Source organism: Fonsecaea pedrosoi, assembly GCF_000835455.1.
Source record: "Fonsecaea pedrosoi CBS 271.37 unplaced genomic scaffold supercont1.6, whole genome shotgun sequence".
Taxonomy (NCBI): domain Eukaryota; kingdom Fungi; phylum Ascomycota; class Eurotiomycetes; order Chaetothyriales; family Herpotrichiellaceae; genus Fonsecaea; species Fonsecaea pedrosoi.
This window is the reverse complement of record NW_013550610.1, coordinates 3,117,772-3,130,989: the sequence shown is the minus strand read 5'-3', so window position 1 is coordinate 3,130,989 and position 13,218 is coordinate 3,117,772. Positions and strand designations below refer to the sequence as shown.

General features: G+C 52.4%; 4 protein-coding genes across 4 annotated transcripts; 1 reads left to right on the top strand and 3 right to left on the bottom strand.

The window, feature by feature from the left end:
* Positions 1–990, bottom strand: Z517_09964 (transcriptional activator hap2; the record flags this gene model as incomplete). Its single annotated transcript, XM_013425872.1, has 2 exons — positions 1–605; positions 675–990. The coding sequence occupies 2 exons, from the start codon at positions 988–990 to the stop codon at positions 1–3; spliced, it is 921 nt and encodes a 306-aa protein (XP_013281326.1).
* Positions 991–5,709: 4,719 nt separating this feature from the next.
* Z517_09963 (uncharacterized protein) lies at positions 5,710–8,655 on the bottom strand (the record flags this gene model as incomplete). The annotated part of the gene is made up of 1 exon (XM_013425871.1): positions 5,710–8,655. The coding sequence occupies one exon, from the start codon at positions 8,653–8,655 to the stop codon at positions 5,710–5,712; it is 2,946 nt and encodes a 981-aa protein (XP_013281325.1).
* Positions 8,656–9,675: 1,020 nt separating this feature from the next.
* Positions 9,676–10,745, bottom strand: Z517_09962 (uncharacterized protein; the record flags this gene model as incomplete). Its single annotated transcript, XM_013425870.1, has 2 exons — positions 9,676–10,180; positions 10,228–10,745. 2 exons carry the CDS (start codon positions 10,743–10,745, stop codon positions 9,676–9,678), a joined length of 1,023 nt encoding a protein of 340 aa, XP_013281324.1.
* Positions 10,746–12,136: 1,391 nt separating this feature from the next.
* On the top strand, positions 12,137–12,703 carry Z517_09961 (uncharacterized protein; the record flags this gene model as incomplete). Its single annotated transcript, XM_013425869.1, has 1 exon — positions 12,137–12,703. One exon carries the CDS (start codon positions 12,137–12,139, stop codon positions 12,701–12,703), a length of 567 nt encoding a protein of 188 aa, XP_013281323.1.
* Between the last annotated feature and the right edge of the window lie 515 nt (positions 12,704–13,218).

Sequence of the window (13,218 nt, the reverse complement as noted above, 5' to 3'; positions counted from 1 at the left end):
TCAGCCCGTGTCCTCCTCACCGTCATCGTCATCCTCTTCTTCGGCACTCTCACTGGCGAGCTTCGATCTCTTGACCGGGGTTTCGTTGTCGGAAGGGCCCGCCTTTCTCTTGGTGCCCGAAGACACGTTGTCGGCTTTCTTGGTCACGGGCGTTCCGTTCTCGGTGCCCTCACCTTGATTCTTCTCCAATGCTGCGACTTCATCGGCCGTCAAGAACCGACCGCCGGGACCACGAGGTCGTCGCATAGCGTGATTGTGTCTCGACTCGTGAAGGTACGGCTTACGACCTTTGGATGTGAGCCTCAACTGCTCTTCAAGCTTCTGTCGAGCAACACGGCGTTTGAGAATGCGATGGAACTGTTTCGCATTGACATACAATGGAGACTCCTCTGCACTTCCCGCTACGATTTCTTCCTGTGGTGGCTGTACAGGTTGTTGCGGAGGAGGCATTGTAGGAGGAACCGGTTGTCGTGGCATGTTATGATTCAGAACAGGCTGGGAGACTTGGCCATGAGGACTCGTGATATGTTGGCTCATGCGTCTCTGTTGATTCATCTGTCCTGCTTGGGGCATGCTCACAGTGGAAGGTAGGGGCGGCATTTGTCCTGTATTCAAGTGTTAGGAAATGGATCGCCATCGTTCTCAAGATGCTCCGGGAGAAGGGGTAGACTCACCTGATGCCGCCGCGGTAGCCATGGCCGCAGCTTGAGTCGGCGATATGCCATAACCTTGTGTCATTCCCGTACCGACACCATATTGCGGATAAGCAATGGATTGATGGACACCACCAGCCGACTGAGGTTGATAGTGATTCTGGCTTTGGGAAGGGAGGATGGGAGAGGCTTGATTGGGGTTGTGTTGTTGCATATGCGATTGAGGGCCGGATGGAGACTGGAGCGAACCCGGACCGGCACTCTGAGGCGACGTTTGATAACCTCCCTGCATATGAGGATGCTGGGTGTGTTGCTGATACTGAGGGGGATATTCCATCATGTACACGTCTTTCGCTACGAAGATGGCACGTCTCGCTCAGTACTGGTGATGGATTTCGGGGCTGCAGAGATAGAGAAGGTTCTCGGCCCGCAGAGAATGGACTTGCTTGGATCGCCTCAGCTGTCGCGCGTACGGGAGGACGCAGGTCTCCGGAGGCTAAGCTGGGCAGTTAAGAGGTCGAGCAAGGCCGCAAAAGGTGATGGTCGAATAGTTGAGACGCGCTCTCTGGGGGCTGTTGTGCCTTGAAATGTTGCAACAACGGCGCCTCGACACTCTGATAGGAGGGTCTAACAGCGGTAGGTTGGAGCCTGGTTCCTTGCGTTAGTTGCTAGCGCAGCTCACGGCGGTCACTGGATCGCCGGCAAAGCACCAATACTGACCTTCGCTGGTAATAGAGCAGATGATGAGCAGACTGGGTCTGAGAATTGTCGAAGGAGTCGAACCCAGCGGTCCACTCACTATATTGACAAAGACAAGTCAACAAATGAGGCGAGATAGGGTCCGGGATGTTGCTGCAACCGTCGACACCCGGGCTGAGTTCGCCTCAGATTGGGCTTCTTTGCAGGAGAAGCTGGGGTCTAGCGCTGTTGATGAGTTGTCACTTCTGCTCTCGAGGGAAGCAGAGTGTGGCGCGGGACGAGGATGCCTGACTTGAGGACGTCACGCAGCAGGCACTGTTTTTCCAGCTCTTTCTCCTACTTGCTCCGCCGGTCAACGTTGTTGTCGTTCCTCGTCGTCGCCGTTGTTTTTGGCGGTGCTTCCCGCTTTCCCGAAGCTTTGATGCGACGCGCCGCAGGCTGGAATGGATTTGTTTGGATTGCGGGCGTCTGAGAGGAATGATTCGAGGGCGCGGAAGGAAGGTAAGCTGCGATTCGATTGCCAGACTACGTACTGAGGACAGTGTGAATCAGTATTGGCTCTGGTAGAGCGCAAAGACGATTATTGGAGGATGGGGTCGGGTGGGAATGGTTATGTAGCAATCGATTGGAGGCGCGCATGCAGTGATGTGTTGGCAACTCCATGCACTCACCTCTTAGTTCCGTCCCACACTGTCAACAGGCAAACCCGGAGACGGCCAGCCAGTATCTATTCTTGTAGATGATGAAATTTCTGGTCTTGTTGGAGAGGGGAAGATTTGTGGGATCTGTTGTGGTCTCTCGGAACAACCACGGGTCGTGCCCAAGTGATGCGACAGCCCGATCAAAGTTGCTGCCCACAAAATGAAGCTGGTTGAATTTACAAGATTCTAGTTGGCGCGAGATGCGCAGGTGCCGGTTTCTGCGCCCGCGACAAGGATGAAGCTGGTCACCGACGCGTTCTTGATACAAGAGACGACAGACCCCGAGCGAGATCGAAGTTTGAGGCGCTCGCGATTGTTACAGAGCGACAGTGACGTGGGAGTTTTTGCCAAATAATGTGCGGCTGGGGTTGAAGCGCTGTCAATGGCGGTAGCGGGAAGTGCGGCGGTGGAGGACTGTGTTTTTTGGGGACACGGGACTGGCGGTCGGTCAGTCAATCGGTGATGCGTGTCAGTCAATTTTGCGTGTTGTGATAGATAGATTGCCAGCGGTGAGGCGGGAGGTTTACCGCGGTGAGTAATGGCAGTAGTGGGTGGGCTTGCAGATTGCAGAGCTGGCCTAGGTGACTGGGGTTGGGTGGGAGGGGGGTTGTGTTGATGGCTTGTCGGGCTGATGGATGGCTTGTTGCGCTTGTCCTCGGGGGGGCTGATGAGATCACCCGCCGGCGTGCGCGCATACACGAGTACAGCAGTGTAGCAATTTCTGTCCACCGTAGTTATTGATGTGTTTATTTTTTTTTTCAATATGCTTCGATGCGCGCAAGGCTCTACGGGATCGAGTTGAGGGTGAATGGTGATAGGTGGTGAATGTTTACCAGCAACGTGGATCGTGGAGAGAGCAGTCGAATCAAATTTGATGATGCAGTCGACCAGGTTGAGGGAGACGAGGGAGATGATTCGGCCACACGTTTTGGCTGAGCTTTGGGTGTGTTTGGTAGGCTTAGGTAGGTAGGCTGGAGAGCCGCCTGGCCTCGGGTTGGTTCGGGGCTTTTTGCTTTTCTTTTTTGATCACCTTTTGATTCGACTCGCGCACTCGTGAGACTGGGCGGCCCCACGTTGAAGAGCAAAGCGGCGGAGATGATGTCGTGCGTTGCGTGCTCCTTGCGGTAGCGAGCAAAGACAATGTGTGAGTGGTGAGTGGAATGGCAAGACGACAGAGTAGTCGGCCCGGCTGGAGGATGATTGGGTGATTGGGTGAAGGAGGTGAAGTTGAAACCAGCAGGCGAGGGGCGATTGGGCGATACAAAAGGGAGGGAGGAAAAAGCCAGAGGATGAGTGGGCGGCTGAGGGGGCGCGGCTTGTGCTCAGTTGACTCGGTTCCAAGGTTTGTTTCCCTTGAGAATGGGGGATGGGATGTTCGGCGACCAGCTGCAGGGTACCAGGGCCCCCCGAAAAGAAAAGCAACACTTCGCACTACTACTGTCCGAAGTGCGTACTACTGTCTACTACGAAAGTCACTACGAGGTCTCAAGGTTTTTCTGCTCGCTTGAATTTGCTTGGTCGAGACAAAGAGCCAACCAAGGAAGATCCTCGTGACCCGGTGGGTCCACAGCCGGGCTATCCCATTATGGGACTAGTTTTGCACACAGGATTTTCCTCAACAAACTTGGAAGCTGAATGAGTGTCAAGTCGTTGTACCGAAGTACCGAGTAACTCGCAATCAAGGACTGGGCCGCAAAGTGACTGTATACTTGTTAGTATACCTGTACTCCTTACCTCGACACACCACTCGCTACGAATCCCTTCGCTGTATCATCACCTCGCACAGATAACCATCCCAAGGGCCATCAGAAGGGCGCAGGCTGCAGGGCTGACGCAACAGAAGCAAAAAAAAACCTTTGTGTCCACATCATGTGACCGGGCTTCTGCTCTTTTGCTCGGCAGCTTTCACCGCATCCTGCGCGGCCCTGGACTTCCCTGCCTTCCGCTGCCCTGCCACCTCAGTTTTCTCTTCTGTTTTCCCTTCTTGTCCTTCTCTTTCTTGCGCAGGACCTACCGAGGCCTTGTACTAACCCGTTACAACGCAAGGTATCCTCTCTCGTCCCTCGCCTCCTCGCCCTCCACCCTCATCCGGGTTTATGTGTCAGCGGCGACGTTGCATGCGTTTCCACCACAAGTCCTTCGCTTAAAAATTCCATCACCATAACCAGTCCAATCAGGCCATCGTCTCCGGATGCGCTGTTGCGTGATGCCCTGCCTGCCCTGATCTCCCTTGTTGCAACACTTCCTACCCGGTACTACCTTTCTCGTCGGTCAACCTCGAGTCCTCGAGTCCCTCGACCGCCTTCGATCGTCGCAGACGCGAATCACACCACGGCTACCATAGTTTTGGTCACCAAATTGCTCCGAGTCTATCTCGTACTTGGGACTTGTACTTGTAGCCCCTTTTGTCCTCATCTCCAATCATCTACCAGGAATTTCCGGAAAATAACACAGTCTCCCCCAATGAGACACCATATCACTCTTCAGTCCCTGACTCGAGCCGCTGATTGTTTCCCTAGTGGCGGCCAATCAAGCTGGCCAACAGCATTGTTTTCCCTGTGGAATTTTGTGATTCGTCCACTTGGAGGAAAATCCATCAGATAGTTCACATGTTCGTCGAGCTTCGTCTGGCGTATGTCTGCCTGGCTTGACACCAGCACGAGATGAATGTGGACTTGGCTTCAAACATATTATCTCAACAGACTCGCCGAGAGGAGCACATGTCAGAGCCTTGACCCCGCAGGTCCAGCACTCGATGTATGGGGCCGTCAACGACACCAGCCCTGCCTGATAGGACAAGTCGACAGGAAGTGGCGTCTATGAATGAACAGCCGTGAGGTCAAGGTGATACTGCGTGAGGGTCTTCGTATCCTTGGAATCGTCGTCACGCAGCAGACAGCCTGGCGAGCGAGCCGAATTCTTCTTGCCCTCAGTGACGAATATAGTCCACGAGCTGACACATGGGCATTACACCTGTGCGCCGTGGGTGCGACCAAGGTTCTCGTCGTTCGTCATGTTGTTCTTGATCAATTGGCTGTCTCTTTGGACCGGCTGGTGGTCTCCTCCCACACATGATCGACCACATCACACACGCCCCGTGCCGCTTTCCTGTTCCAGAACCATTTTCACTCGGTCATTGCCATCCATTGTCGATCTTCATCTCGATCTTTGCTTCTCCCTCTCCCGTGCCTCAGGTACATATCCGGCAACGAAAGATGAATCGACCGGCTCTTTGACGATTGTACAAGTGCTTGTACACATGTTTGATAGGCAGTATACGCCGATAAGCTAGCTGGTCTCATGATCTCTGTTCTCTCCCGACTTAGAGCTTGAAGCTTAGATTTCTAGAACTGATCCCACGACTCGGGACAGTCGTCGTCTCATTTGTTGGGTAGCAAACTATCGACACCTCATCTGTGCTTCTTACAATGTGACTAGGCTCTTTACGGGGACAGCAGGAGGATGGTCAAAGACAGAATGCAGATATATGTAACGTGTACCACGATCCACCCGTTTATGATCGTTCCGCATATGCCCGGCGTAGCAGGCCTCCAGGGGTATTCTATGCTTGCCTTTAAGACTGGTCCATTCAATGCAGGCCACGACCAACCATGCTAAGTCACCTCTGACTTGATGGTCGGCCCATTGTCGCCCATTTAATCACTCAGAACAGCTCTCAGCATTGCCACAAATGACTCGCGTAGCTTCAGTACCTCGCTGACCTCGGGCTTGACAGGCTCGCCGGCACTCCTTCTCAGCCTGTCTTGTGCCTTTCTACGGCGACGACGTTCAGCCGAGAGAGGGTCGAGATCGTCTTCTGCATCTTCTTCTTCGGAGTCAAGGTCATCCTCTTCGTCGGAAATGCTGAGGTCCATTAGATCGCCCTGCAACGTTACCAAATCCGTCAGCATAAATCCAGTATCAGAGGCGGCACCTTTTAAAGAGGCGGCAACCAAGTCAGGAGTGGAAGAGAAACTCACCTCATGCAATCCGAAATCGCTACTCCGGAAGTTGGCCCCCGGCATCCCCGTGGCTGCTTCTGAAGAATTGGCAGACCCTGTTCCCTCGGCGGCCATTTTCTGCCTCGTCTTATCACTATGCCATTTCTTTCGCGCCTCTTGCCACTTGATCAACTCATCGACCTCTGTGATGATGATCTCCCTGTCCACCGCCCCCATGTCTAGCGCCCCTTGCAAGATCGCATTCATATCCAGTTTCCCGCCGCTCCTGGGGCCTTTCCGGAGGAACTCGAGGATGCCCTCAATCCAGCCCATCAAGGCGGTAAACAGGCCGTTATCGTGAGTATGGACTTCGTGGATGAATTTATACAAGTTATCTTCGTGTCTAGCACAAAGATCGATGAAAGACTGAACAGTCTGATTTGGGTCGGCTGACACGTCTTGCCTCTGTGCGATTTCGACCGTTTTGATGGCGTCGTCGGCGAAGCGCGCAAAGTCCGTGATGGAGTTGTAGACATTTGCAGATTTGTACACCCGGATTAAAGGTTCGTAGAATATGGTGAATAGATCACGGAACAGCTGGAGAGTATTAGGCTCCTCGATCATAGCTGCCATCATAGCCTTGTCACGTTGCCGAGTCATTAACTTGAGAAGCTGCTTGAGGTGTGAGAACATTTCAGCGCCTTGTTTAAGTTCTTCGTCTTCGTTTTCCACTGCACTGTTCCACGCTACCCATGCGTTGTAGACCCGTTGAATCTGTGGCGGCGTAAGTTCAGGTTCGAATTGTTCTGACCTGAGAATCGCCACGACAAGGTCAATTTGTTCTGTCTCCGCCTCTGCTCGGAGGAGGTTCTTGGTTTCTTCGGGACTGTCGACGAATGCTTTGATTTTGTTGACCAAGACTGGGTCTCCCACTTGTCCGGCGACACCATCGATAGATCTCTGGAACTGTCGGATTCCATCTGCTAGGGTCTGGGCAAAAATTCGTTGTAATAGTGATCTTGCGCCGAAGGGTTGCGCCAGAAAGAGATCCAGAACACCAGACATGACTGCTGCAGGGTTTGCTATTCGAATCACGTTCTTCAGCACCGTATACGGCACCAGAGAATGTATTCGTTTCGCCTGGGCAAACAACTCGGGGGAGTTATCTTCTGCCAGGAATAGATGGTAGATGGTGGCTGCCACTTCTATCCTGAGCCATTCTGCGAATTTTTGATACTCGGGGCTTAAATCTGCAAGCTTGTCTTTGCTTCGTATCTCAGCGAATAGTTTGGTCAAACCATTAGCCTCGACGATATTTCTTCGGAATTTCTCCATGTAGGTGTCAAGCTCTGCTGCTCGTTTCCTGGCGATATCGTAGAACTTCCTCTGCTCTTCCAACCGCCTTGCGTCCATCTCTTTTCGTCGTTCGATGTCTTCTAGTTCCTCTTCGTTGAGACTGATAGGTTGAAGAGTCAGGAAATCAGTCATTGATTTCGACTGTGCAATATTGGGGTTTTGCAAGAGAGTCCTCAAGAAAGCTCGCAGTGAGACTCTTTGATCTTCTCGATGTAGACGAACAGTCTGCGGGCTTGGGCTGGTTCCTCTTTCTCTGGAGAGACTCCTCGGGGTTGCTGATGACTTGGGTGAGCCGGACCCGAGATTAGGACTCAAGGAGTTGGATGACTTCAAACGTCGGTGAACGAGAAGATTCCTCCCAGAATCCTCTACACTGACTCCAGTAGAGACAGAAGACACCGATGAAGTATCGTCATCACCTGACGGCAGAACAGACGTGAACGTGGAGGATTTGTTCTTCCTTGGTAAAGGTGGGAGAATCTTACCCGGCATCTCAGTCCGAAGCCTTTTGTGAAGCTTTACGAAATCACCGTACCGTCTTCCGATGTATATTTCTGGCTGGTCGGGTCTTTTGACTCGTATCAGGAACTCGGCGTGCTGATGATAGCGAACGGTTCGCTTGACTGAGGTGATCCTCACACCAGCCACATTGATATCCCAATTGTTGATGTAGTTTCCTTCTGGAATATTCACAACCAGGCCTTGTTCATTCGCACCACGCTCCACAACTTCCATCTCGGCGAAACGTATTCTCTCTTCATAACCAGAGGCCGTGGGTACACCAGAAACCATCATCAGCTCCACCAACTTTTCGGACTTCCTTGCCAACTTCCTCCTTTTGGTTTCTTCCAGCCTGTCTTCCGATGAAGAGATGTATTTGCTGGCAAAAGACTCAAGGAACGTCTGTAACTTGTCCTGCCAAAATTCCTTCTCTTTCGCCTGGTCGAGGAAGGGGAAATTGCGGACGTGATTGACAAAGATATACCGCAGGATTGGCAACTCAGAGTCCATGGGGGAGACTTCGCCATATTGTGAACGGAAAGGAGCACCAAAGCGTTGAAGGGCTGTCGGACTGCTCAATTCGGTGATCTCTTCCGAGACCTGGCGGGAGATGAGTTCTCGTTTGAGATAGTGCTCTTGTTTGCCCGTCAAGAGTTGTCCCGCCGGGGATGTCGAGTCGCCTGGTGAGGCCGGAGCATCGACACTGATCTTGGGGACTTTGATATCGCCATTGGACTCGGGGACGACCGCAGGTTTGTCCGCATATTTCTCTTGCACATTTGCGACAACATCGTGGGTAGACATGTTTGACGGATGGCCAACAAGAGCAAAGGGAAGGAGGGAAAGGAGGTTAAGCACTCATCTCCGGGGCACAGTAGAAGAACCTTTTGAGCACATGGAAAAGTTAAGAAATTGCCAGCAGGAACTGTTTACGTGGCCCTGGGATAAAGTGATAAATGGGCACCATGTGATGGGGTATGAGTAGGACTTGGTCAAGCGACGATCTCCTCGTGCCCTGACGATAATGGTTCAGATTGTTCAATGACTACAAGAAGAACAGAGTCACTGGAACGCGAATCCAGCGTCACAGCCACGGTTGCTGTCATGGCTCAGCAGCAAGCTTCAAACATGGCCGCAGATGGCGGCATCATGGGCTTGAAAGCAGGTGCAGGATGACTGCGTCATGGGGCGGAAGGAAGATGGCCGCAGCCCAAACTTGGCAGGGCGAGGCTAGAGTGCCCAATAACAAACAAGCCAGGTACTTGAGCAGGCACGGCGTAGGGGATGGCGGGGCCTCTTGGGGGGTGTCAAGTGGGTGCGCGCAGTGGTCAAAGTGACAGCTACGGGCAAGATGTGTATGAGTTTAGGGGCGGCACCACCGCCCAGGGCGTCTGGAGGCACAGATTCAAATGACATAAATCCTGACAACTCTGCGTTGGTTTGACCGTTAAATGACAGGGACAATTCCCAATCTCCTCCACACCTGCAGGCACCACAACACCACAGCCAACATTTACCGAGTACGAGGCACAGATCATCCCAACACGCGTCCAGTTGCGAGCGAGGCAGTGCGACTATCAATCTCCCACCCAGTTCAGTGGAAATCAGGAAAAGGTATTCGCCCTCATGTTGACCTCAGATTGGATTACCCTCCCTCGCGCTTTTGACGCTAGCAAGGCTGACTTTGTTGTAAATCATTACTCGGTATTGTGTGGAAACACAACCCCTCTCCTCGGCCCCTTCATCGGACAAGGCTAGCGATGACGACGACGACCAGGAAAATCATTCAGCCTGACCCGACGACAAGAATCTCCTTCCCCGTCCTTACAAGACATACACCAACTTTTGCCCACTCACTTTGTCGTGTCTCAACAAATCACATCCTTCCAAGACGTGCTCGAGGCCCTTACCCACCTTGGGAGGATGAACCTTCAGGCGTCCGTGCTCCAAAATGGGTTCGACCTCTTCAATCCACTTTTTCATAAACTCGAAGTCCTTGGTGTTGTCTTGGCTCTCGAAAAAGCGCTTCTTCACGGGTTCTCCGGTCGCAGTGTATCCCAAATTGAAGGTGGTCTTGACATCTGTCCGGGGGAATTCGACATTCAAAATCGCGCCATAATTCCCTCCAGATGAAATCACCTCTGAACAGAGCTTGGCTGTTTGGGGCAGGGAGATGGTATCCCAGATATACTTGAGATCATTATTGGTATATTCCTTGATCTTGGTCGCACACTCTGGATCATTGTAGTCAAAGGCGGCGACTGCTCCCAACGATTTGACCAGATCAAAGTTACGTGGAGAGCATGTAGTAATGGGTTTATATCCAGCCCTATCAGGTCAGCACCAACCAGTCCCACAATGGCATTTCGCACTTACAGCTTTGCAAATTGGATCCCAATGGAACCGGTTGCGGAGCTGCCTCCGTATATCAGGATGAACTCGCCTTTGGTAGAAGGCTGCGAGGGTGTTTCCAAGCCCATCTGTTGGAAGAGTCCTTGCCCACAAGTAATAACAGCCACGCCCAATGTCGCTGCCTCTTCAAACGACATGTTGTCCGGAACGCGGATCTGCACATCAGCCTTGACTGCGATGCGCTCGGCGAATGCGCCATCTTCAGGCTGCAACTCATTGCATCCGTGCGCGAAGCCACAGATTCGATCACCGACTTTCCACTGTTTCGAGTAGCCGGTTCCTGTCTCTGCAACCACTCCAGAGTAGTCGCAGCCCACTAGGAGACCTTTCTCATTCATGTAGTCAATATGTTTCCAGTCGGTAGGGTTCAACGCAACCGCTTTGACATCGACATGGACGTATCCTGGCCTGTGCTTTGGGTGAGGCCGGTCGGTGACGAACGACGCCTTTCCAGGCTCACCATCCATCACAATAGCCTTCATGGTAGCGAGTTTTGATTGGCGGTTCCACAATGGATTAGAGATTTCGCACACAACAAGTAGTTACAGTGTTTGTTCAGACTCTAATTGAGGAGTGTTGAGTTAATGTACGAGATGCCTGGCCCTTCTTAATGAGGAGGAAGAATTTAAGTCCGGGAGAGTTTTTTCCCCTCTGTCCATGAATTGGTCAGCGAGGGTATAAACTCGCAACGATCCCACAGCACGATCCATGTCCCGGACAGATACTCCGCACCCCCTCCTCTTTGGCTCGATGTTCGATGCGGGACCTGGAACATCAGGCATCCAATTTTACACGTTGAAAGCTGGGCACTCGACTCCAGAAGGGGTGGAAATGAAACAAGGTGAAACCACAGGAGTTGTGTGCCTGGGTCGTAGCGAGGCGATATGCGGCAAGCGTACGGCAAAGGCAATCCTTCGTTCTCGTGTAGAAAATCCACAAGTCAGCGTATATCCTCGGCATTAAGATGGAGCTGGACAGGTCACTGATAGGTATGCCATTCAGTAGAAAGGCATGATCAATAGGATCGGACAAATTCTCGGGCCACGGGAGCATGAATCCCACCGTCCTGGCTCTCTGCCCAGTCGAATGTCTGGTGGACACAGAACCTCAGACACCATACGAGTTTTCGTGGCTGGCCAGGCCATCACCAATTTGGATTCATTCGCCCTTGTCATCACAACAAGACACGACATCTGAAAGATCTGTGAGACTGTCGTGAACGCTTGATCAGAATGTCATCTCATCAACGCCCAGCTTTGTCCAAAATACAGGTCGGTCAGTCGCCTGCCTGTCGTCAAGGACCTCTGTGTCGTGTCTCTACAAAACTCATCTCGCGGAAAGTCTACTGTCGTCGATCCATAACAGTTCTAGATGCGGGAATCTTAGGGCGGTCGCCTAGATGGTGCAGAGGACGCCAGAGGTCTGTGAAGAACTGACAGCCAGTTTTTTGAACCTTTCGTCGGCTTGTCGTTCTTGAACAGAAAATCCTAATTGTAGAAGTCCAGACAGAAGGTTACAGATACACCGTAAGTGCAGCTTGCGATGGGTCGTATTCGCTGCTCCAGAGCCAACCATGCTTATAGGACCATGCTGTAAATCATCAGCGCAGTGGCTGCGTATTTGACAAGAAAGCTCTTTGATCGTCGACACAAGCCAATATCAAGGTAGTATGCTCTACAACGAAGCTATTGTCGGCATACACCTCCCCCCTGGACCACAGCCTCGTCACATTTTGTGAGGCTGTGAGTGCCTTAAAGCGGCCGTCCAATCCCCGCTGCTTCTCCAAAACAAATTATTTTTTTCGGACAATATTCCCTACCACTTTAGACACTCACCGTCACTCCCCCTTCAGGTTTTTTTCTACTCCAGAATCATGGTCCGTAAACTCAAGCACCACGAGCAGCGGCTCCTCCGCAAAGTCGACCTCCTCACCTACAAATCCGACGGTCCCTCTCATCGTGAAGCCGCTATCCGGCGCCGATATCATCTCACCCACCCGCTCGACTACTCCAAATACAATGCCCTGTGCGGTCGCCTGAGACAGCTCGCGCACTTACTGTCGAATCTCGACCCCGCGGATCCGTACCGCGTGGAAATGGAGAGTGTCATGCTTGAAAAATTGCACCAGATCGGGATCCTGAAGCAGAACCGCAGCCAAGGCGCCGGGCTGTCGTCGGTGGAAAAGGACGTGACGGTCAGCGCATTCTGTCGTCGCCGCTTGGGCATAGTGATGGTCCGCATCGGCATGGTGGAACATGTCGCCACGGCACATAAGTTTGTTGAACAGGGCCATGTAAGAGTGGGCACTGAAGTGGTTACCGACCCGGCGTTCCTTGTCTCAAGGGGCATGGAGGACTTTGTGACCTGGGTCGATGGAAGTAAAGTCAAGAGGCAGGTTTTGGAGTACAGGGAAAAACTGGATGACTTTGACTTGCTGTGAGGTGATGAAGAGATGGGACCCTCAGGCTCATTTGAGCCATACAAGCAAGCTGCAATCTCTACCGACACCCTCGGAACCGTGCACCTTTTTTGCTGCTTGGGATTCGAAGCAAGTGCATGCCGATCAAGACGCCAACGAATTCGTAGGGCACAGGCTGCATAGACGCATGAGCACGACTCATCACCCTCCAGAGTCCCGGCCGAGTATCTTGATTCCTTATGCTATGCTCAGCCTTCAGCCTGGATTTGTGCAAGCAAGAAGCCTACTATAAGCGCAGACACCGATCATGGAGACGATATGCAGGCTTCATTATCACACACATAGGGCTCAGACTGCGACCCAGATGCGCCTCCTGCGCCTCCACTTGACTTATACGCTCAGCAGCAAGCACTGGACTATCATGCTACTCGAGGTCTCACACGATGAAGGGAAGCCAAATCGACCTTTTTATGAGGGACGGGAACAAGACATTACCAGAGCCGCATCGTCTCGTTACCAGGGTTCTACAGCTCATT